Source organism: Caloenas nicobarica, chromosome 4 (genome assembly GCF_036013445.1).
Source record: "Caloenas nicobarica isolate bCalNic1 chromosome 4, bCalNic1.hap1, whole genome shotgun sequence".
Taxonomy (NCBI): Eukaryota; Metazoa; Chordata; class Aves; order Columbiformes; family Columbidae; genus Caloenas; species Caloenas nicobarica.
The window spans coordinates 26,362,477-26,386,087 of NC_088248.1; the positions used below are offsets into that span (position 1 = coordinate 26,362,477).

General features: G+C 39.1%; 1 protein-coding gene across 1 annotated transcript in view; it reads left to right on the forward strand.

Annotated features, from left to right (window-relative positions):
- Positions 1 to 23,611, forward strand: part of ANTXR2 (ANTXR cell adhesion molecule 2) — a 122,017-nt gene that overhangs the window by 43,221 nt on the left and 55,185 nt on the right. The window contains exons 11-12 of the mRNA XM_065634277.1: positions 15,215 to 15,293; positions 20,059 to 20,154. Of these exons, the coding sequence (XP_065490349.1) occupies positions 15,215 to 15,293; positions 20,059 to 20,154 (175 nt within the window). The remainder of the gene's footprint in view (positions 1 to 15,214; positions 15,294 to 20,058; positions 20,155 to 23,611) is intronic.

Consider the following 23,611-nt stretch of genomic DNA (forward strand, 5'->3'; position numbering starts at 1 on the left):
TATTAAAGCCTGCTTTTTCATAGTACCATGTAGCAGATGGATGTGGTGGTATCCTTAGGTTATATGACAACATGACTGTGCTGCTTGTGCCATTTAAAATACCTTCTTGTCAAGCCACTTCCAAGGTGCAAAATTAAATAGTCTTCTTACAAAACTAGCTCATTTTAAAAGACCCTGATTAGCTAACAAATGAGAATTACATGGGATTTTCGCATGAGCAAGCTATGCATTATAAAAAAAAGTTTGAAAGTACAAAAATAATCCAGAAAATATCAGGTACGCTCTGCAGGATGATGAAGAGACAAACCCAAGAAAGTTGAATTGCTTTGGTTCATGTACTTTGAGAGATCACTTATATACTGTGAGGGCAAGTGTAATATTACAACTAAACTGGTTTACTAAAAAGGACTCAGGTTCTACTGCATTGACCATTTAAAAGCCATATGATTTTAGGGTCTTGCAGTATATTTGAGAAAATCAGTTCTCCTTTTTAGCTCAGGCTTGAACTTGCTGTCCTGCCACAGCACAAGGGAATCAAACTGAATCAGAGATTGCTTTGACCTCTCCATTACTTTAGCTGTTTCTGTAATAATTATACTTTGGAAAGAAAATAGAGCCTTTGTCTCTTTGGAATACCAGTATAAGAAAAAAATGTATATTTTTATAAATCTGTCTTCTTGCTCTACCTTTGCTTTTCTTCATTTTGTTCCAAATTCTTTGAGTACATGTTCTGAAAATGCATCTGTAGGCTTGACTTCAGAAACAGATGGCTTCTATTCCTCTAAGCCAATGGTAAAATCCCCTCTGCCTATCAGGACAATATAGACATTTCTCTTATATCCTGAACATTTACAAATTCTTTTATTTGATGAGTGGATGACAATAATACAAGTTTAATCTAGCACAACAATATAATATTTTACTGAAATATTTGTAGTAAATATTTACCTGTCTACTACTTAGATACCTCAATTTGTTGTTTAAACTGTAGTTTCTCATTGGAGTACTACAGGAAGAGATTTTGGATTTGCTGGTACCTACTGAAATAAATCCAATTTGATCTTGTGCATATACTTATCTAAAAAAGAAAGAAAGGTTTGGTCTAGGCTATGCAATAAATTCTTCAAAATGAACCAAGAAGCTGAGAAATTATCATTGTTCTTAAAATAGTTCAGAAAACTACAGAAATTTGTTTTTTTTAATGCAGCTGCAGTTTTGCTGGTCAGCTTCTATGTTTATGCATCCTCCACTTGAATTCATACAGAGTGTTTGCTGTAAGATTAGCTTATAAACTGAAGGGAGCATTTTACCCCTCAGTCCAACAAGAATAAGTGTATTTTAACTTGAAACACAATGACTAAGTCTACCTGAACTCATATACAAAAAGTTGGTTGTGTTTCAAAACACCAACAAAAGGCTAAACATCAGGTTAAATGGGATCATTGCTTTCATTTGAGTATCACAGGGTTTCCGTCTCTCAGTTGAGTGACATTTTGACACCCTTGTGGTGAATGGCACTTGAATCTACCTATCTGAAGGGTGCCTTAGGATAGAAGCGGGCAGTATCTTTCTCCTTGGGCTTGTAGGCTTAAGGAATAATAAAGCCAAAAAGGACAAATCCAAACAAACCTGAGTGCAAGTTAAACTTCACTTACAGTTAACTTGAGCTTATGATCATATCGCATACAGAGGTGGTACAGTCTGCACTACTGCTTTTTAATGACCCTCTATTCAAATCATGTTGACTTCAGCTTGCATATATCTCTTCCTACATCCTGTCTAACATGAACAGCTGGTGGTACTTAAAAAGCAAAGATTAAATAGGATTTATTTTTGTGGGGTAGGAAGGAAAATTACACTTGTATTCCCAAAGTCTTCATTGCCTCCAGTTTCAAAGTATTCAACTTAAGTTTAGTCCCCAGTGTGCAGTTCACTTGAAACAAAGTGCACAACAATGCAGGACAATCTCTGGTCATCAGATTTTTTTTTTTTTTTTATGTATTGCTAGTAGTAAGAGCTCTTGGCAAAAGAACAAGTTCAGTAGTTTAGTGGTAACTTTAAATGTACTTCCTATCCAGACTGTCCAATAGGGAGATACTGAGAGAAAAATTAATCTTATTGACCAAGTTGTATGAGAATCTGAATATAATTGGAGAATTTATAGCACAAACTCATACAACTATAAGGAAAAGTAAGAACTTTTGTCCTAGAAAGAAAATATGAGATATTATCTCTAGGACTAAGCACATTGCTTTATGTTTCTGAGCTGCAAATGCTACCTTGAAACATGCTTTTATTTGACTGTTAACCAGACTTCTGACAGCAGAAGCCTGTGTATTCAAGTCTTTGTTTTTCCTGTTGATAACAGTTGCTTTGCTTGTTTTGCACTTGTGCATGGGATGGAAGCACAGAGGGGATTCAACAGCATTGTGTGGTTTCTGCACTGTCACTTTAAGTCTTTACATTTTAATATTTTTTTTGTTTTGGTTTGTCACTGATTTCCTTTTGATCCTGTCTTTACAATTCAAAAATTGTCCCTTAGGCCTTTGGAATGAAAAGATGAGGGAAGAAAAAAGTAACCATCTCCTTATATAGCACCTTTAAGTAGCTGATTTCAGGAACTAGGTTAACCACCTATTGCATCCCTGTGTCTTCCTCTTAAGAAGTTTCTCAACTTCCCTACATATGAAAATATAACTTTTTTTCCTGTTTAATTTTTAGATTTTTTTCACCCCCCACAGCAGGAAGCCAGCCTTGTAATGTTTAGTAATGCTATTTGGGTGTTTATGTTTGGCAGTCCACATTACCTGACCTCAGTCTATTTTTGTTTGAGCTAGTGCTAAAACAAGCTGCATGTCTTGTCTTTTTTATACCTTTTTTTTTTTTGGTAGCCTATGATAGCCTAAATGCTGGCATGCTGGCAAAAGATTTTTTTTTTTCCCCTCTGGTCAAAGTTCGGGTAGTATGATCTGAAGTACAGGTTGAGGGCAGAATTAGTTGCTCTGCTTTTTTGCTTTGGATCACATACAAGGCTGGAGACAATGGGAAATAACCACAAGCTTCAAATTAAACACTGCTCTGGGTGCATTTCTCAATATGTGCTTCAAGGAAGCCAAGGTTCTGTCTTCTGGAAGAGCTTGTAGCTCTGTGCAATTGGACAAGTCTGCTTGTGTAGCCAGTGCATTTCTTCCTATGGGTTTCTGACAAATTCATGTAAAAAGAGTAAAACAGTACTGCAGGAGTCTCTTTAAAGCGTATTCATTGCAGTTTACAGGATGCACCAAGAAGTTCCTGCTCACTACTTTAGAGGTCTTGAACATTATTTACAGCAGCTATGCAGGAGAAAACTAAAACCAGCTGAAAACCCAAGAATTCATGCCCAAGTTGTGACTGGCACTCTTGCCCTCAGTTTCTGCCTCCCTGGGCAACAATCTCGCAATACAAAGTGGAATCACATGCTTCATATTTAATTATAGGTGTTTTTTGATTCAAAGATGTTTCCATGAAAGCAGAACAGTGGTATATTGAGTCTCACCTTCCAGTTTCAAAGTGTCATTTTTATTAATCCCAGCACAAGATTTAAGAGGAAGAATATGGAAACATGAAAGCAAACAGACACAGTGAAGATGAATGGATTGTAGGCTCCATCCTGCAAATTACCTCATTTGGTTTCTAGACAGCTGCTCTTATTCAAGAGCAGCTGAAAGGTGTTCTACAAAATTGTTGTCATGGCAGGCTTCTAACAAAGGATCCTAACTATTACTCCCCTGCTCTGACTAGCCCAAAGACAGAGCATATTATGCCTTTACTCCATCCACTGCTTCTTGTGACATGAACCTGGGAGCCAGAAACTTAAAAATTACTTTTGAATTTCATCTCTTGGGGAACAAGAACATGTTACATTGGCCAGCAATGTTTCCAAGTTCATTATGCAGGCAGAATGCCATGCAAGTGCTTGCATCTTCAGGGATATGTATAATACATGCAGAAGCAGTGAAGCCATCATTTTCGAGTTTGACTTAACTATACTGAAAGCCTTTTTCTACTGTTAATTCCCTTTTCTTCTCCAGTACCTCCAGGAGCTTAAACAACTCTTCCGGCTTCCTCCCATGTGCTAGTACACTTGCAGTATGAAGAGACATATAGTTAAAGCATTTACCTAGGGCATTTCAGTTTTCATTAATACACAGTGATCAGATTTCATAAATCTATTTTCTACTGCAGCTCTTTTATAGAACCTTTACTTTTGCCCATCTTTTTCCTGTGGTTGACAACGGCAAAGAAGTGATCCTTTGTAAGGTGACTGATGTTTAATACATTTGCCTAATTAACTTCTGACTAATAATTCTAACCCATTAAGTAGCTAGTTAGTATATGTTTTGAATAAACACATCTGGTCCTGCAATGAGTGAAGATTTTTCCTATGTGTGGGTGACAGATGTGATGGTAGTTTCCCCAGTGCGCGCTTTTAAATAATTAACAGCACACTGGTGAAGTAGCCTTAGACAGACAGCCGCAAAACCAGCTGTATAGTCTCAGAGCTGTGTCCATGGACATGTGCCTCATCTTGTTAGTCTGCTCCATCTATTACATTCCCTTTTCTTTGGTATTTCAAAAGCTATATGTAGCTCTAAGAAACATCCTTTTAAGTAACTTTGGACTCTTGGCTTCTGCTCTGAAAAGCAGCAGAAGGAATAATGTGTCAGGCCACCCAAGGGGCAAATAGTTTTGAATTCACAAGCCTTGCAGATTGATCTCTCTTACCAAACAAAGGGCATTTGAAACAGTCCCGCCCCAGCGCTTCATTACTTGGAGTTGCTAAGCTAGGTTTGGAAACAACCTTCTTTTGAAAGAAATGTCATCTCATGGTACCCTACTTCTTTATGTAGTCAATAGCTTCTTAGGCTGCAACAGCTGGTAACTCTTATCAATTTCAAAAGTGAGAAAAGCTAAGATTAGTTACATGCAGAAGAGATCATTCCTTCCAACTCAGCTGTCATTTTGTTTTTCAAAGTTTGCTTTTTGTGATGGGGCTGTTTAAAGGTGGTTTTTTTTTCAGACGGAGGAGGAATTATGCCAATAAATTAAATAAACAGGGTATTTTGCAAGAGACTAATTTGCACAAATTTTACTCCTTAAAAATGTAACCTGAGTTCTTGCTTACTAAATGGCAAGGTAAGATTTATTCCTGCCTCTGAGGGTCTGTGAACCCTGATCATTCTGTGACTATACCATAATAGTTAACATGCAGCTGTCATTAGTTCTAGTGGTACAGGCTCAGTCTGTGACCTTTGTTTTGTAAGGCATCAACAATAGCACAGCTGCCCCTGCATAGTTGAGATCTCAAACCTGTAATTTGGCAAGAGTAACAGAACAAATTGGATAAATATACATAAACACATTGTGAAGGAAGGGAAAACAGAACAGAATGAACCAGAGCATCATCCTAGAACTTGTTTGATAGGGATGATTTGAGTAGGCATATGGTATAATTAAATGTGCTTTCAAAAACATTGGCCCGATTCTTCAAGCAAATATTAAATAAATATCTAAATAGAAAGAGAGCTGACATAGTATCATTATTTGTCTCAAAGGAGGCATATGAATGCCTTTGGAAATGTGTGCAAGTGGGGGCTGGGCGTGAATGATAAGCAGATTTACATTCCCACACAAAAATTGTCATTAGCTTATTATTAAGATTACACAGTTGTACTTTCTTCTAACACTGCAAGCATCAAGAAACCAGGCAGGCAATGAAGTAATATTTTGACCTAACTCAGCATCAATTTTCACATCTTATTAATTCAATGTTGGCATAACAGGCCACCACAGCCACTGTAATACCTCTCACACACACAGCTTCCATCCAACAGTCATACTACCTACAATGCACATATTCAAGAACTGAAAATCATTGCTGTGCTCATCCTACACTATGACCTTTCAATGCTGTGTGTTTTAGGAACTCAATAACAATTGTAAGTTAAAATTAGCCTTTGTCTTTCTACATGCCTTTTACAAGAAGAAAATATAATAAGCCAAGATATTCTAAATGTGTTATTATAAAATAAGTCTAAGCATGTATTTAGATGATGCTCTTCACAAGTCACACCAGGTATATTTCCCACATAAGCTGCATGCAAGTACCCAAAACCACGTGATTTCCAGAGTGTGTAGGTAAACTTGTGAGATGATCTACATATTCAGACAAGTCCTCATAACTTCATCAAGTTCATTAACATGAAAAAAAAATTAACTTGTCTGCCTTAAGGAGTATTGAGGAGAGTTGTGTGCAACTTAATTGAGTTGTATTGTGACATGGAGGTAACTGGAAACCAGGTGAAGGTGATAATTACTGTCCTTTTCTATGGCTATGACTGGATTTGCTGTTACTATTTTTATTTTGTCTCTTTTTCTTCCTTGACTGAGAAAGGTAAAATTTTGGGAAACATGTTGCAATCAGAGAGGAAGTGCCAAAGAAGGGAAGCTCTATCCAAGCTGCAGATTTGACTTGTGTACTTTTCAGAGTCATTTAAGAAAGGATGAATATTTCATGGGGAGTGTTGAGCATTTCCCGTTCGCTTTCCTACTAACAAAATACCTATAGCTTCTTTTTGTGGCATTGTCAAATAAAAGGCATTATCACAATTTACTTGACAAGTAAAGCAAGAGATTAATTCGGCCACAGAACTAAATTACTCATTAATGTAATAGGGGGTGCGCATGTATGATGAGTACTTAGCCACTTGAAATGTAGGCGACTTGTTTAAATACTCAAACGTGAGTTTAAGGACCCATTTCCAAAGTCTCATCTTCAGTCTGTAAACTATATCGTGACTATAAATTGCTTAAACAACAAGCACCTTGTCCAAAGAAAAGGGGAGCACTTAAAATCAGGATTAAAGGGAGTTTCTCAGTTAAGAGGTATCTTATTGACCAAGATACTCCACATTCCAGGTAATACTAGTAATTGCTATTAAAAAAACCCAAAAGCACAATAAATCCCCATGGCAAGTTACCTCTCAGGAACCAGCTGTGTAGCTGTACCTTATGAAGTATGTGGTGGAGAAGAGGCAGTCTGCTGTTACAGAAGGAAGCACCAGCCATCAGAACAAACAGGAAACTTCATTTGGCTTGCCAGCTTTCCTACATCCAGTCTCTCTTCCCTATGTTCAGTAGCTGAGTAGTTCTTAAAAGCTGAAGATGTAGTGGTAGCCAACACCAAGGAAAAAAAGAAAAGAAGTGAGCTGTTTGCCTCCTTTTAACTTCCTGCTGCCCTCATTAACCATGTGACTTAATTGTGCTCACAAATTGGTAGGCTGGATCTCTGAATTAGGTTGTTTTCACCTGTTACTCTCATTCCAGGACCTCTGTGCTCAGATGACTGAAATACTTCTCCATCATAGATGTACTCGTAGCTAATTAGGCCCATTGATTTGATACTAACATTATGCTTCAACAGAAAAAGCTATTCTTCCCCAGAAGCACTGGATAAAGAGGGCTGACATGAATCAAATCCTCTCCTACCTGAACTCATTCCTTTCTTTGCAAAATCACTAAGAGCACTTATTTTCAGCATCAGCGCTTTAGCTTTTTTTTTTCCTGTGCAAACATTTTGTTCCAATAAAAATGAAAAAGCATATGGCTACTAATTACCGGTTACTCACATGGTACCATCTCTCCCCACCCCTCTTCTCCTGTCTCTCCACCCCAAAAAAAAAGAAAAAAAAAGCTAGCAAAATAAATTCAGGTAGGGGGAAACCAGAAGTATAGCTGAATTAGTCTTAATGTCTGTTATAAATATTAACTTCTGAAAATATTTTAGAAATACATTTAGTTTGACACAATTAGAGTATAATGGGAACTATTCACAGATGAGAACATCTTCAATGAATTGTATAGGCTGACTGGCTCCTAAGACATATGGATCTGATGTTAAGATTAGTAGTAATTTCTAATGCAGTCCTTCACGTTCCCCTGTAGGGCACATAGTGTTCCCAGAGCATTGAGAAGGAGTGCGTGAGCAGAACTGAGTGCTTAATATTATGCAGTGGACATAGTATCCTGAGCTGAATTAATAGACTAATTTAACATAATAATGACATTTCATACCCTGTTACTGCAGGTTCCCATGATTCCATGACATCAGATCTAATTCATTGCTGGCTTACAGTTCTTTCAAACTCAAAAGCACTTTCCAGCAGTGAAATGCTACTATCCATTTCCCGTGGAAAGCCAAAACCCAATAGGCAGTATATTGAATACACTGCTGAGAAAGCTAGATAGTTCTGGGGTAACAAGAGTGGATCCTAGGGGAACTGTAATTTGAATTTATGTCAGTGCTAAGCTACACAAAGAAAGGAGAGAGAGAGGGAAAAAAAAATCAGAAAATAATTTGTATAATTCTTACCAAAACCTCAAAACACCATAATGATTTGCATAAAGTGCAGGTCTTGCTATCCTCAGGAAAATAAGTATTCCATTTTATGCCTGTGTGGTTGGTGGGAGGAAAACAACTCCGACCATTTATCGTAATTGCGGATTATTAACTGTCTCCAGTAAAATTCCCATTAACTAGAGTAAACTGTTTCCTGTGCTTCCCAGTCAGAGCTGACCCTTGGCACAGTGGAACTGCACTGAACATTTGGCAGGCAAGGATTGTAACCCTGCTCCAAGGGAACTTGCTGGGTCCTTACGCAGCTGGGGCTTTTGATCTAGGAAAAACAACTAAACCAGAAGCATGGATGTGAAACACCTTCCTCTGTGGCTCTGTGTTGCCTCCTCCTGCTGCAAGGATGTGTCCCTAGACTCATATTTGTAGTCCTGGAGTGCTTGTTAACCGAGGCCAGGGGAAAGGATATTCTGTGCTTTGGTTGGTTAGAATGTGTGGGTAAATATTAGTTGTTTCCCCAGCAAATAATGGCAAGTGATTTCAAACAAGTTGGTGAAATGAAACCCCTGTGTCCATACACTGAGGTTGGAGCTTTGGCATAATTAATGGTCCACAGGCAGATCCATCAGAGACACCATCACCTACTGCTCAGAGTCCTATGGCTGAGCATTAATTGTCTCCCTCTGTATGCCAGTAACACCTGCTTTTCAATCCTCAGGCAGAAAAGGAGGGGTGGCATGACAGAGGCTACCTCACCTGGCACTAAAAATTTCAGTCCATCTCCTGAGGGGAGGTCAGTATTTTTTGGCAATGGAGCTTATCCTTCAAACTGTAAACCATGGAATACTTGCACTGAGTGAGACCTTGTATTTGTTCCAGCTATGAACAATGGTGAATATTTCAGGTTAAAAACCTGAACATGCTGTTGTGAGTCATAGTGTGTTCCAGTTTCCCCATCTCTCAGGTGACCATCAAAATAATGTATGGTCACAGTGGCACCCCTTTGTGCAGCTAGAGTGTTGTGTAGGGGATGGTAAGTTACATGGGATAAAGTGATGGGCATACATAAAAATGATACTTAAAGTGATAGTTCTACCAAAGCCTTCTCCCACCAGTGTTACTGATTTTCCAGTGTGTGATTTCTGTATACATTGCTATATGTATGCAAAATATGTATAGATATATTTAGAACACATAAACACATACACACTATTGGCTTACCACTATTAACTGTGTAATAAAGCTATACATTAATTCATAGGAGTATTTTTTAGGGGAAAGCACCCTTTTAAGTACATAGATCAATTTTTTTCCTTCCTACTATGTACAGTATTTTAGCTATTTTAGTGCTGGCACTTGATTCTAAAATACCTTTAGTCACCATAATTTTAATAACTTTTTGAGCAGTTGCCAGTTTAATTTTCAGTGTGTGAAAATTGGAGGTAAATTATTTATTACTTCCAGCAAATGTCTTTCACAATTTTATTTAATTTTTTTCATGTTTTTAATGGGTCATAAAATGGCACTCTTTTATTGGATACTTATAAAGTAAGGTGCAAATGAATACTTTGCAAGTAGGTTACTGTGGATTGAAACGTCAGCTGTATTTCACAGGGTATGAAATTCTTTAGACCAGAGCTATAGCAACATATGGCAGTGGGCCACGTTCCTCTTCTGTAACAGCAGTGGACATAAAGGAAAGAAAGAATTGCGATTGCTGGGTCTTCTCAAGTTACATTTTCTGGTAAATTATTTGTTGGAATGGCTAGTGGGCCATGACTGATGCAATTTAAAATTGCAAGTGTTGTGGGTAACTTTGGTCATAAATAAGAACATTTTTAAAAGCTCTTTTCAGACTAAGTTTTCCAGGATTGATTCCCATCCAAAAAGTGATACTTCACAGATAAAATCTAGGAAAATCCTTTCCACAACGAGCAAGGACTGTGAATTGTAAATAAACCCCACATTTTTTCCTATTACAAGGAAATAGCTTAAAAGGTATGGACCACTGGAAAATGGCACATTAGACCTGTGGTACTTAAGAAGCAATTGAGTTTGTGACTATCTGGACAGCATGTTAATTACACATGCTTATTAGCTCAAGTTTGCAATCTCTTTGATTCCACTTTACTCAAGTGCCATGTCAGAAGTGATCAAAAGATACGAACGACCGTCCTGGATAAAAGCCTTAAAAGGACACTGGATTTGGGCACTGCTGCGCTTTGTGAGGAACAGTGTGAAGGGCTGCACTTGTTTTTTCCCTGGAGGTTTGTTCCTGCAGCCATGTTTTTCCAGCTAGACAGAGAACCTGGCCAACTCCTTCTGTTCTTGGGTATAACTGCAAGAAGGCCTGGGTATTTGTGCATGGAATGAGTGGGCCTCGATTACCGGAACCTCTGATTATTATGTTTGGGTTCTGCTTCCCCATCCCCTGTGCACAGATGTAAAATCCACACTGTAAACGACACAGAATGTGTCACATGGCAGAGAAGAGGCTTTAGCTGGGCATTGGAGGACAGCTTCTTGGGTTGCTACAGCAACATCAACATTTTTGCTTCCTGATTCTTTGTGGGTTTTATTCAGGGTTGACCTGAAAAGATTTGCAGCAACTTTCAGGAGTTCAATGCTTGTTTTTTTTCTGTGTGGGTATAAAACTAGTGTCGATCTAACCTTTGCTTGCAAAAATACAGTTATGTCAAAAGGTCTGGTTTACTTCAGGGACAGTCTGTCCTTGCATGCATAGCTGTGTTGTTTGGGTGTGATCAGATCACAGTGAATCAAGCACAGTAAGGATTCAAATATGGGCCTAATACATGCCAGAAGAGTCTTTCTTTGGATACTAGGGTAGGACATTGGTGCCTCTTCTCTTATCTCACTCTCTGTACATACCTCAGCAGAAGGAGAGACAATTTTCCTTGAGCATTTGGAAAGCAATTGAGATACTATGGATGTAGTCATGTGAACCACATAAATAATTGGTGGGAGATCTGACCATACAGACTTCTAAAACCAGGTATTTAGTGTCTGTGGAGACATTTTTGAAGCATTTCTGATCACCTCCACTACAGAGACTGAAGATACGCTCTTATGACCAGCTGACCAGAATCTCTGCTGCCCCTTCCTTTGTGACCTAAGGCTGCCATAAAAAAATCTCTTCATTCTCATAACTCTTTAAATGGTATTCCTTCAGTCTGCAGAAAAAATGTATCAGCAGGGGCCCAAAGATTTAGAAATGTTATCTGGTGACATAGGCTGGTTGAGCTCTCAGCTGATTTGAGCTTTACTGAAGGAACATGATAACAACATACTGACAATCACCAGTGGGAAATGAAGGTGCCCCCAAAATGTAATCAATTCAGAATGTAATTTTATTTTCTAAATATTTGCAGTTTATGCAGAGTGCTGAGCTAAAACCCTCACACGTGGACAGTTATTAGTAAACACTAGATGTATTTATGTATAAGTCTTTCTCTTGGATGTTTGTGAATGAGTAGAATAAATAGGGTGCCTAGTTTTTGGAACTCCAAATTTGAAGAGGTAGTGTTTATATGAATCAGAAGTACGTGTAGCCCAATGAACAGGTGTATGCTAAAGAAATGAAAAAAATGCGTTTCTTATACTCTACAGACATGACAATTTCAGGAAAGAAGTGATTTTGTATGTTGACAGGTTCATCCTTTTGATGATGAGGTAATTATCTGTATGAGTTCACTCTGTGGCTTCTAGAACTGTACAAGTATGATCAACGCCTATGAAAATCTCAAATGGCTCATCCCTGCAGCTGTGTATCAAAATGGAAGTTGATACAGAAGCTGGTTGTTCTTACTGCATTGTATCTGTGTTGATAGCTGATGTGTTCAGTGAGCTCGTTGCTTGAGATATTTGTCAGCCCATCTGACAGCTAAAGGTTAGGGGAATGCACAGCTTGACAGTAGTGACGTGGCACATGGCACCAGGGACCTGAAAGCAGCTCTTACTGCAGTCAGTGGGAGTTACAGCTGTGAGCCCAGTTCTCATTTAGACACATGCTTTATCAGTGCCCTTTTCTGGGGCCTGCTGTATTGCCAGAATGGTGTACAGAGGCGGTACTATGAATGAGGATCTCACTGGCAGCAGAGTTTGGTCCCACAGAGGGCAATAAGAGCTTGCTCAGTGGTACCTCCTAAAAACAGGGGTAAACTCACCCTTGTAAGAACTGTCTGTAACAACTGGCCTTTAGTGACTGGCTTAAGCAGACTTTGCTGTACGCCTCTGTTCAGTTAATGGCAAGTTTCTTCCTGGGCCATGTCGCTGGACTGAGAATTTTTTTGCCACTTTTGAAGATCTGTTTCCACTAACTCACACACTGTAATAGGAATTGTTCACTTGTCATTTACCTGGTGCTTGATTGTGGCTGTGTTCTGAAGCTAACAGTCAGGAGGAAGGATGATATTGCCAGGCAGAAGAGGGAATTGGTTGCATAGCAGAAAAAAAACCCAAAACCCAAAACCCCAAAACATAGGAAATTGAGGATTCACATTCACTTTCTTAAAAAAAAAAATGAAATAGGAAAAAGTGAGCATCTGAAAGCACTTTGGAAATTTGACCCCAGGAGCTGGCAACAACTGTAGTCAGATGTTACTGGGCAAATCTAGCAGTACTTCACTGGTGCATAGGCAGAACTATTTCTGATCTCAGTGGGAGAGATCCCACTAAGAGACTACAGAAATGGTTCCAAACAAAGATAAAAGAGCTGAGAAAAATCTAAAATGTATTTAGATACAGTTAAAATATGATCAGAAATAACGTCAATACAGGAAGTATATAAGGACTTGGATTCTTAAAGAACATGATATGTTGATTTAAAAATCAAAATTACTTGGTGTACTATATTTGAATTTAGTGCAGTTGGAAGGATTCTTACTGTGCTACTAGGCTTCAAACCAAGCAATGTAATCCCAATTATGGCATCAGTCAGTGGGAAGGCACCCATCATTACTTAAGAAAGTTCAGAAAAAGTAGAAAGGCTGAATAGCTTTTATGTTCAGGAAACACAACCACAATGAATTCCCTTTCTTGAGTAACCATATTCAAACTGTGTGTGGAGCCTGTGGCATGTTTCTCTAAGTCATACGTTAAAAAGACAAGGCTAATGGGGAAAAATGAAACATTTAAGAGCTTAATCTTTCCTCTTTGAATTTGTCCTTACCTGAAAAGTTGCCATCCAAAAATATAATTACGTTTGTGTGCTGTGAATTCTTTGCTACTTATGGGCTGAATTCAGTTTTCAGTTACACCTGTACAGTCATAGTTAATGCAGTGGTATGACCAGGGTGCAAAAGGATGTGACCCCAGGACACCAGAAAGGGTCATGTTAACTTACTGGGCTGTAGGTTTGTGACTTGGAGAGAAAAATGCGTCACGTGATGTGTTTATGATGTGCAAATCTCCAAAAGGTTTGAGAGTGTGAACATACAAATTTCTTCAGGACACCTGTTGGGATTTGGGCTGTGTTTCAACAGCATAGCACGTACCTAAGTCCTTCTCTGATCAAGAAATGGCATGGAATGAAACCCTCTCCCACTGCAGTCAATAGCATTGTCTTGCCAGTCAAACTCCAGCAGCATTGTCATGCTGAAATTTCTTACAGCATTTCTCATTACAGTGGCAAAGTGAAACACTGAAAATTAAAAAAAAAAAAAAAAAAAATCAAAAAATCACATTTTGAAAATTCATCACTAACAAAAGTTTTGGTATAGTTTATTTAGTGAACTGGGAGAAAATAGAATTCATTTTTTATTTTTATCTGTTCTGATTCACATATTCCAGTAATAATTAGAAGTTATTCTTTCTGTTAGATCCATTATTGATAATACAGACCATTTAATAATGAGTTTAGAGGAAGCAACGTACATAATTTTTACTAAAACTGAAAAAGAAATTAGCCAAATTAGATAAAATAGCTTTGAACTCCATATTGACTAAAGCATTTGTGCCAGAATAAAAATACATGACATAGAAGAACGGTATAAATGATTAATCATTTCAGTTCACGGATATCTATATTTTTATTTAATTACATCTATGCATAATATAAACTGTCTGAATCTTGGGAATCCAAGCCAGAGAAGCTGAAGAGTCTTCTTATGTTTAACATTCACCATGTGTTGTTTTCTACTAAGGTTAATTTGTAAAATGTAAACCACATACTATTTGTATGCAGTGTTTGTGTTTTATTTATAGAAAGTCTTGACCATTTATAATTATCCGACATTTTTATCCATAATGTCTGCATATAACTAAAGAGATGTTTATGGAACAGACAAAACAATGTTATTTTTACAGTTGAACTTCAATTTATGTTATGTAAAACTTTTTGCAGTATTTTATGCTACATGGAATAGAGAATAGAGATTCTCTATTCAGATAGCTCTCTATCTAGAAGATTAAAATTATTTGTAAATAGTAATCAACAGTACCCACAGGAGACTGCATATATTTAGTATAATTCATTTTAAGCAGCATAAAAATAAGCCCGGTCTGAAATAACCAAAAATTGGTTCCTGGAAGCCACAAGATCCAACCTTGTAACAGCCAAGTACCTTGATCACCTAAAAGTCATCAGAAGTTTCTAGAAGTGATAACACAAAGTAATCATGTTAATTTTATGATTTCTGTGTAGATGCTTCTCATGTCTAGTGCCACTCAGAGGCACCAACTCCTGTTTTCCTCTCTAAGAACACTTTCTCTGTTGGAGTCTGTGAATACAAGTGCCTCCACAGTATGTAGGTGCTTTTATTGACTGTATTGGCTGCTGACTTTTTTTTCCTTCTTTCTTTCCAGAACTCTAGAAGTTTTGGTGAGTTTGAATGAAGGGCAATCATTCATGTCCAGCTCGTTAACAATCACTGCTTCAGAATGTGTAAGTAAATGGCTAACATCATTCAATGTAAAATCCTGAAATCCAGTTCCTCTCTTGGTTTTACCATTTCATGACCTCTCACTGCAGAGAACCTCAATGCATGGCAAGCTGCATTAGATGTTTAGAATGCACAAATCCACCTACCTGAAAAATACACCCGTGCAGACATATCCAGAATATATATAATTTAATGATACATTTCTTAATATGTAGGTGCTTACATACATAGAAGTCCTAAGTTGCTTTCTCTGTATTTTGAGACACACTTAGAATCTGTTTTACAACACAGGTTTACACACAACAAAGAGTTTTCAGCTGTTTTGAATTCCCTGATGGTGTGTGTGTGGGGGGGGTTATAGACAGGATTTTTTTTCTGCTGTTATATAGAACAGTTTCCTTAATTCTTCATATTAAGGTAGCAAACAGCTTTATTTTAGGAACATATTTTTTGCAGGATTCCACATAAGTATTACTGTATGTATCATCTGAGACTTCAAAATATACGAAAGCCATCTCTTACGTGGCAGGCTTGGAGAATTACTTTTGCTTTCTGACATAGGCTCTGTTATAAGGGTTTCTCCTTTCATTGCTGCTGCATCTATTTTGCGGGCTGCTTCAGGAGCAGCTCAAGTGAGCTGTACAGAGTGAGTACACAGAACTACATGTAGACGGAAAGCCCTGGAATTCTGCTCCTCTCAGGCTACCTGAACTGGCTCTGCCCTGAGATCCAAACAGTGTATCTGTGTGTTCCTTGTCTGTGCTGGGCTTACATTTTTCTATAGCTTGTGAATTGTATTTCGCTAAATATATTACAACAAATTACTTTAGCACTGTGTGCAGCTGTGACTTTCAAAATATTGGGAAGTTTCCATGCCATTAGAGACATGCTCACTATAAATATAATCATGGCAGGTGTTATACAGTCACCTAGGGTCCTGTTCCAGCCCAGTTCCACTGAAGCTGAGCAGGCAGAACCTTAGGTCTTCAGACTAGGGATGGAAGGTTGTTATAATCCTACAGGAGGATACTGCCACCATGTAACTTTAGATACCTAATTCTGGTGCCTGAATAAGGAGTGTAAGCTCTCAGCTCTGTTTATTAGGGGAAACAGTCTTTGCCAAAGCACAGGCTAAAGTGCCCAAGTTAACCCTAGGGTTAAGGTAGTAATATTGTCATCCTCCTATGTTTTTATCATAGGCTTATAGGAAAGGGTTAAAAACAGCTTGTAGGATAAGCCACATAGGCAAGCAGTCAGTGACTTTTCTAACTTAATAAATAAAACTTCTAATCTCACATTTCTGCTGTCCATTACTTTCTTATATATTACATAGGCAGGACAGTTAAAATTCTTGCAGTTAGACACAAGACCACTATGTAGGGATGGCGGTTTTGAAAATGTGCTGTGCTTGGTTACGAATACAATGTTTCTTTAAACTTGTCTCATTTAGAATCATAGAATCATTTCGGTTGGAAGAGACCCTCAGGATCATCGAGTCCAACCATAACCTAACCTAATTCTAGCACTAAACCATGTCCCTAAGAACCTTGTCTAAATGCCTTTTAAACACCTCCAGGGATGGTGACTCCACCACTGCCCTAGGCAGCCTGTTCCAATGCCTGACAACCCTTTCCATGAAGAATTTTTTCCTAATATCTAATCTAAACCTCCCCTGGCGCAACTCGAGGCCATTTCCTCTTGTCCTATCACTTGCTACTTGGGAGAAGAGAACAACACCCTCCATGTTACAACCTCCTTTCAGGTAGTTGCAGACAACAATAAGGTCTCCCCTCAGCCTCCTTTTCTCCAGAATAAACAGTAACAGCTCCCTCAACCGCTCCTCATCAGACTTGTGCTCCAGGCCCCTCACCAGCTTTGTCACCCTCCTCTGCACTCTCTCTAGTATTTCAATGTCCTTCTTATGATGAGGGGCCCAAAACTGAACACAGTATTCAAGGTGCAGCCTCACCAGTGCTGCGTAAAGTGGCACAATCACTTCCCTAGTCCTGCTGGCCACACTATTCCTGATACAAGCCAGGATGCTGTTGACCTTTTTGGCCACCTGGGCACACTGCTGGCTCATATTCAGCCAGCTGTCATCAACGCCCCCAGATCCTTCTCTGCCAGGCAGCTTTCCAGCCACTCTTCCCCGAGCCTGTAGTGCTGCCCGGGGTTGTTATGACCCAAGTGCAGGACCCGACGCTTGGCCTTGTTAAACCTCATACAATTGGCCTCAGCCCAATGATCCAGCCGGTCCAGATCCCTCTGTATGGCCATCCTACCCTCCAGCAGATCAACACTCCCACCCAGTTTGGTGTCATCTGCAAACTTACTAAGGGTGCACTCAATCCCCTCATGCAGATCATTGATAAAGAGATTAAACAGAACTGGCCCCAATACTGAGCCCTGGGGAACACCACTCGTGACCAGCTGTCAACTGGATTTGGCTCTGTTCCCCACAACTCTTTGGGCCTGGCCCTCCAGTCAGTTCTTTATCCATCACAGAGTACACCCATCCAGGCTGTGAGCTGCCAGCTTCTCCAGAAGAATGCTGTGGGTTACGGTGTCAGTGTGACTTTAGTGCAGCTTTCCTGTCAGGCATAGAAGCATACAGAACAGTACCTTCTGCTCATCAGCATGTATTTTTTCAACAGTATTTTTGTTGTTTGTAGGCAATTAACCCAAAAGAGGAAAAAATTTTTTCTTCTGTTCTTTTTAAAACTAAAACTTGGGTAACGGTAGAAATCAACATCATCTCAGTTCAGCCTTTCAGTTTCAGGAAGAGAGCCCGAATGAACTGACAGCTAAAGAAACATGCTATCCAAATCACATTTCTCTGTTTAAGGGCCTTTTTGTCATTCGGAACCATTTCAATCTTACACCACAGCATGATGAAGCAGCCCCTCAGTGTGATAACTTAAGGACAGTACAGTCAAAGGAGGATGCTGGAGACTAACAGTAGACTGCTTTTCTTGTTATCTTAAGTCATTTCAGTGAGAAAGCAGTGCATGTAAAGTCTGTCCCCATGCCCTCTTAAAAATGGCTGAGATTGCACTCATAAGTAAAAAACAAAGCACTGATGCAAAGCAGATCATACTAAATTGTGAGTAAGCCTGTCTTCCCTCTGCTGTACTCTTAAAGTGCTTTTCTGTGGTCAAAAGTTTTCACTAACAGGAAACAGAAGGAGTACAGATATGCATTGACAGGAAAAACAGTAGTACTTCTGATATATTTTTTTTATTTTTGCCTTTCATACATGTTGCAGCAAAGACAGCTCTATACAAGGAGAACTGCTGTTTCCATAGTAGCAGATGGGCAACTGCAAGAAATGGGTCACTGCTAGAATTGTTCCACTAATTCACGTAAGCTGAGCAGCTGATGGCTAGTTGGTATGTAAGAGTTACAAGTTCCAGCCTCTCCTAGCAAACACACATTGCTGCAGTGAAAACAAACAAAAAAATATGTTGCATCTAGGCACCAAGGCACACATATTACCTGTCTCTTGTAAATGTGTATGCCTCATTGCATCTACATACATGTTGAATAAAGCTCTGTTGCACCTTTCATTTGTATTGGTATATCTCCAGTACAACTTTTGTCACTTTGACAGAATTATGCTATACTCCAGCCTCAGTGATTACCTGGATGTCCCCCCTTTCTCCCTGGTTTAAGTCTGAATAACTTTTATTTTCATAAGGTCCTCATTGCATTTTTCTCAGTGTTGCTCTAAACCAGCACAGCAGCACAGAATACCAAGTGTAAGAATAAAAGCACCTACAGGACATGGTTTTGAGGTGGTGGGAGATGGGCTGTTCATTTCTTCATTAAAAGCAGAATTGCTGGAAACAGTAACAGTAATTTAGAATTTCTTAGAACGGTGGCTTCAGGTTCAAATAGCACTACTACAGGGATTTGGTGTGCTATAATCTGTGCAGTGAGAATGCCCCAGATGTGCGGGCCATAAGCATGAACACCGGACTAGAATATATGTATTGTTATTAAAGATTCCTTAAGATTCCACCCACCCACCAATCCATACTGACCTGTGTCCTCATGTGAGGAGAAGGGCACCTCTCATCCACAGACTTAGGAGAAGACTTTCCCTGTCTAACAGCTCATTTCTTAGCAGTTAACAGAGCCTGTCTTCAAGTTAGGCTTCATTCTTATCTTAAGGATATAAATTTAACATAAAAATCAAGCCAGTAACTTGACCAGAAATAATCCTGGCTTGCACTGGGGCAAGTTGGGCCTGTTACCCCTGACTGAATGACTTAATGTGAACATAGGTTTACAGGAAGGCAGAATAAAGTGGTTTTCGGAGTTCTCTCATTTCCAGTTGAATACGTCCATCAGTACTGCTGTTCAGTCCCTTAGAATACCTGAGATTTGCAGGCCCAAGAATACATAGGGAAGGAGAAACATGAATAGCATCATTATCACCTCCTCCTCTTCTTAGCTTTGATACATCATTCATTGTGATACGCAGCTCCTCCTGAAGTGTCCTAGCTAGCCTTCTGCATAACTAATCGAACTGAGGAGACTTACAATGGAGGGAATCACTGAACTTGTACCAAATATGGATTTGGCTAAGATTCCCTCTTGGATCCTCTGTGAGGAGTTTATCTGTTAGCAAGAACAGGATCTGAGTAGGAACAATTTGTTTGGGATTTGTATCAGTCAGTAGGAAGCCATTTTGGGGTGAGTGGGAAAATGAGGCAGCAATTATTTGCAATATCCACTGACATTATCTTTCTGCTTTCTTCGCAGTCTAGTGGAGTAGCAGCGCTTATTGCTGTTCTTGTGCTGTTATTGTTGGCAGCACTCGGTCTACTCTGGTGGTTCTGGCCCCTCTGCTGCAAAGTGGTGAGTAAGGACTATTAGAAAAAGTCACTGAATGTGTGACTCAGGTTTATAACTCATACCACGTTGAGAAACACAGATACCTTAGGAAATAGGTTAAGTAACAGGAGAGCTACATGTGACATAAGCCATCTGTTGAGGAATTTTTTTTGTTAGTAATAATAAATGCAAGAAGAAACCAGCTTCAACACCATGGACTGCACTCTTAGAAGTACTGGCTTTCAGAGACCAGCATACACATGAACCAGCATCAGCACGGTGGTGTGCTGCTCACTGGCTTTCTACTGAGTGAGCAGATGTGTTATATTTCTGTGAAATCTTTGATAAAAGGCTTTTTTCTATTATTTGAAAGTTGTTGGCCATAATGGTATGCAGATGTTATCCTGAAATCAAGGACCAATTTAAAAGTACTATCACAAAAATTGGAATTTGTAGTCCATTACAGGCTGTCAAGTTGGAAATCCCTTATTGTCTTAATAATCTCTTACACACATTGGATCTCTTTTCATCTGAGTACACTCTTTATCCTTCTAGCAGCAGTCAGCAATGCTGTTTCACTAGCTCTCCTTCCATCTCCTCGTGTGTCAGGGTTTTTAAATTGTCTCCTGTTTTCTTATTTTAAAATAATTGGATAACATTGATTCATAGACTGCCTTCGGACTTCTTAGTTTCTAAACTTTCTATCTATAGAAACAGGCTACAGCTAGGCATTTCACATAGATCTGTCATCTGAGGCAGAGTGAGGGGGAGATGGAGGACAGGAAAGAAATATATTACAAAAGACTGGAAGAAAAGCAAACAATTCTTGTTTCAAAACCTGGTTATTTTAAAAATATGCATGTAAAATACAGCTTAAATCCTTATGTGAAGCCAGGTAATATTTTTTCAGTGGCTCCTGTCAGCTACTTACAGACATCCACAGGATCCCAGGATTCTTAATAAAGAACTCCTGACTTTCGAATGAGTTGTTTCACTACTTTTTCACAGCTGTTGAAGGGGATCGTCATCATCATCAAAAGTTGATATGCTGAAATCAGCTGCTTTTCTTTTGTCCTTTCCCTGACTTTTCAAGTTGTGTGGTTTTTTTTTCCCAAGACAAGCACGCTTATCTTTGAATTGACTGGTATCAGTAAACCTAACATTCCTTTAGTTTGTCAGAGCTCTTAGAATGAGTTACTTCACTAAAACTGTTTTTTGTCACTAGCTGAATATGACTGTCAGAACATAATCCATGCATCTCTAATTTATGTTAGCCCAGAATCAGTCTTTTACAGTTGGAAGTGCAATCGACTGCATCATATTCACTTGCAAATGCAGTTTTAATTGTTTGCCAAGTGGATTTGTTTTTCAGCATCAGGTTTACACATGTACAACCCAGTGAAAAAAATTAAAATACTCTTCACATTGGTCAGTGTTCAGAAGTCAGTGCTTGTCAGTGGTCAGTTCCCATGGAATAGTAAAGTTCATCTATACTATGCCTTTACCTTTCATTACAGTAAAGAGTTATTGCAGTATCTCGGTCCCTTGAAAGCAGGAATTCTCTTTCCAGTGTTGACTCTGTAATGACAAGTAAGATGCTTTCTGGATTTTTTTAATGTCAAAGTCTTACATTAAAAACAAGTCAAATGTACAGATCTATAATATTAATTTCCAGACCTTTTGGTAGCTATGCCAGTATAATATATTAAAACCTTAGCTGCACCAGCCTATGCCTATGTGAAAGGAGTTCAGTTTACCTTACAGGAGTACATCAGCGCATCACGCAGAGCTGTGGAGGGATACCTAAGCTAGCACCCAATTAACTAAAATAGATACCCTTTGTAACGAATTGCAGAGCCAGGGTGCTGAAGATGCTCTGTGGCATTAAGGCAGGGTTCTGTCTGGGCTAACCTCCTGTGTGGAGCTACATCTCCACAGAGAGCTGTGCTGAGCCCTGAGGAAATATCCCTCAGTTCTGATTCACCTTGTGCTTAAGTCTGTTCCTCCCTGATGTTTACTTTAAGGGACAGGAACTTACCCTGAGCATCTTTTCTGGATATAGTGCTTAGTACATGAGTAACTGGCTATTTCTAGGGAAGTCTTGAGCTGTAGATTAAGAAGTTATTACTAAGAAGCAGCCTGATTTTTTATGGGAGCAATAAAACTACGGCACTTTAAATGTTAGTGCCCTCTGTTGTTTCCTCCCACCTCTCATAGATATTATTTGTTTCTTTAAAAAGAAAGGCTAATTTTAGGACTCATTGCCACAACAATACTGAGTTCCAAAACCACGTACTTTTGTACTGAGCCTATTACTAAACACTGATTTCCTTTCTTTTTGTTTTGATGTCTGTTTCCTCAGATCATTATACTGTGCCCCCATTATATTCCTTCTGTCTTGCATCTGAGGTTCTCACATTACGTGTTATTGCCCCTTTTGGTTAAGTACTTGTGTGCTTTGGTGCCAGAGTCCTTGACAAGACAGGCAGCATATCAGGGCCAGGCAGGACCTCCTCTTCCTCTGAGTCCGCTTCCCTGGTAGAATGGAGCATCTGGTTTCATGGGACAAAGAACCAGAAACAAGGAAGAAAGCAGCAGCACTCATGCCTTGTAAGCAGCCCATGCTTCAGAATTTAATGGAAGACAGAGAGGCAAAAGGTGGTGTGGGCAGAACGGAATGAGTGCCTAGAGCCACATGAGCCTGTAGCCCTGTCACCTGTGGGCAGAGTGGTGAGATTCATGTGGTTTGGGAACTCTGCTTCATCCTTGCTAGGACTCAGTCTTGACAACGTACTTTGCTGTGAGGTCCATGTACACTTACAGGTTGGGGTAGGGGACTCCTTTTTCTTCTTCCTGCCCCTCCCCCACCCCCTTTTAAAAAAAAAAAGTAGTTTACTGTTGACAGTTCTTTCACTCTTTCCTCAATATCAGAACATATGATCGCATCAAGCTGGCTTCAGGCTCTGGTGCTGACATTTCCTAATGCCCACATCATGCGAACATTTGAAAAGTGTTAATGAGCAGATCAAAGGGACTGTTGCCTGAAGCAAGTAACTTTTTTTTTTTTTTAAGAAATCGGCTCTCCTCCAAACTCAAGTCTCTATTCTTTGCAGCTAAATAAATGAGATGCAGCCTTGCCTGGTGCTAATGATAATAAACCAAAACAAAATAAATTTAGGAAGTAATCCATCTCTACATGGGGCTAATAAGACAGCAGTTCAGAGTCTTCTGTATTTAAACAATCTGAATCAAATTCAGAAAAAGTAAATTTGCAATATTGTGGTCTTCAGTATGTGCAGTTTCATGCTACATTTGCATTGTTTTCTGCCAAAGCTGCATGGGTTCCTTGGTCTTCTCTGTTTTAAAAATGGCTTTCTAGTGATTTCACTTGAAATACCACACCAGACTGAAAATAATCTTTGTGTGCCTGCACATGAGAGGGTGTGTGTGTGTGAGGACCCTGTGGAAACATAAGGATGCA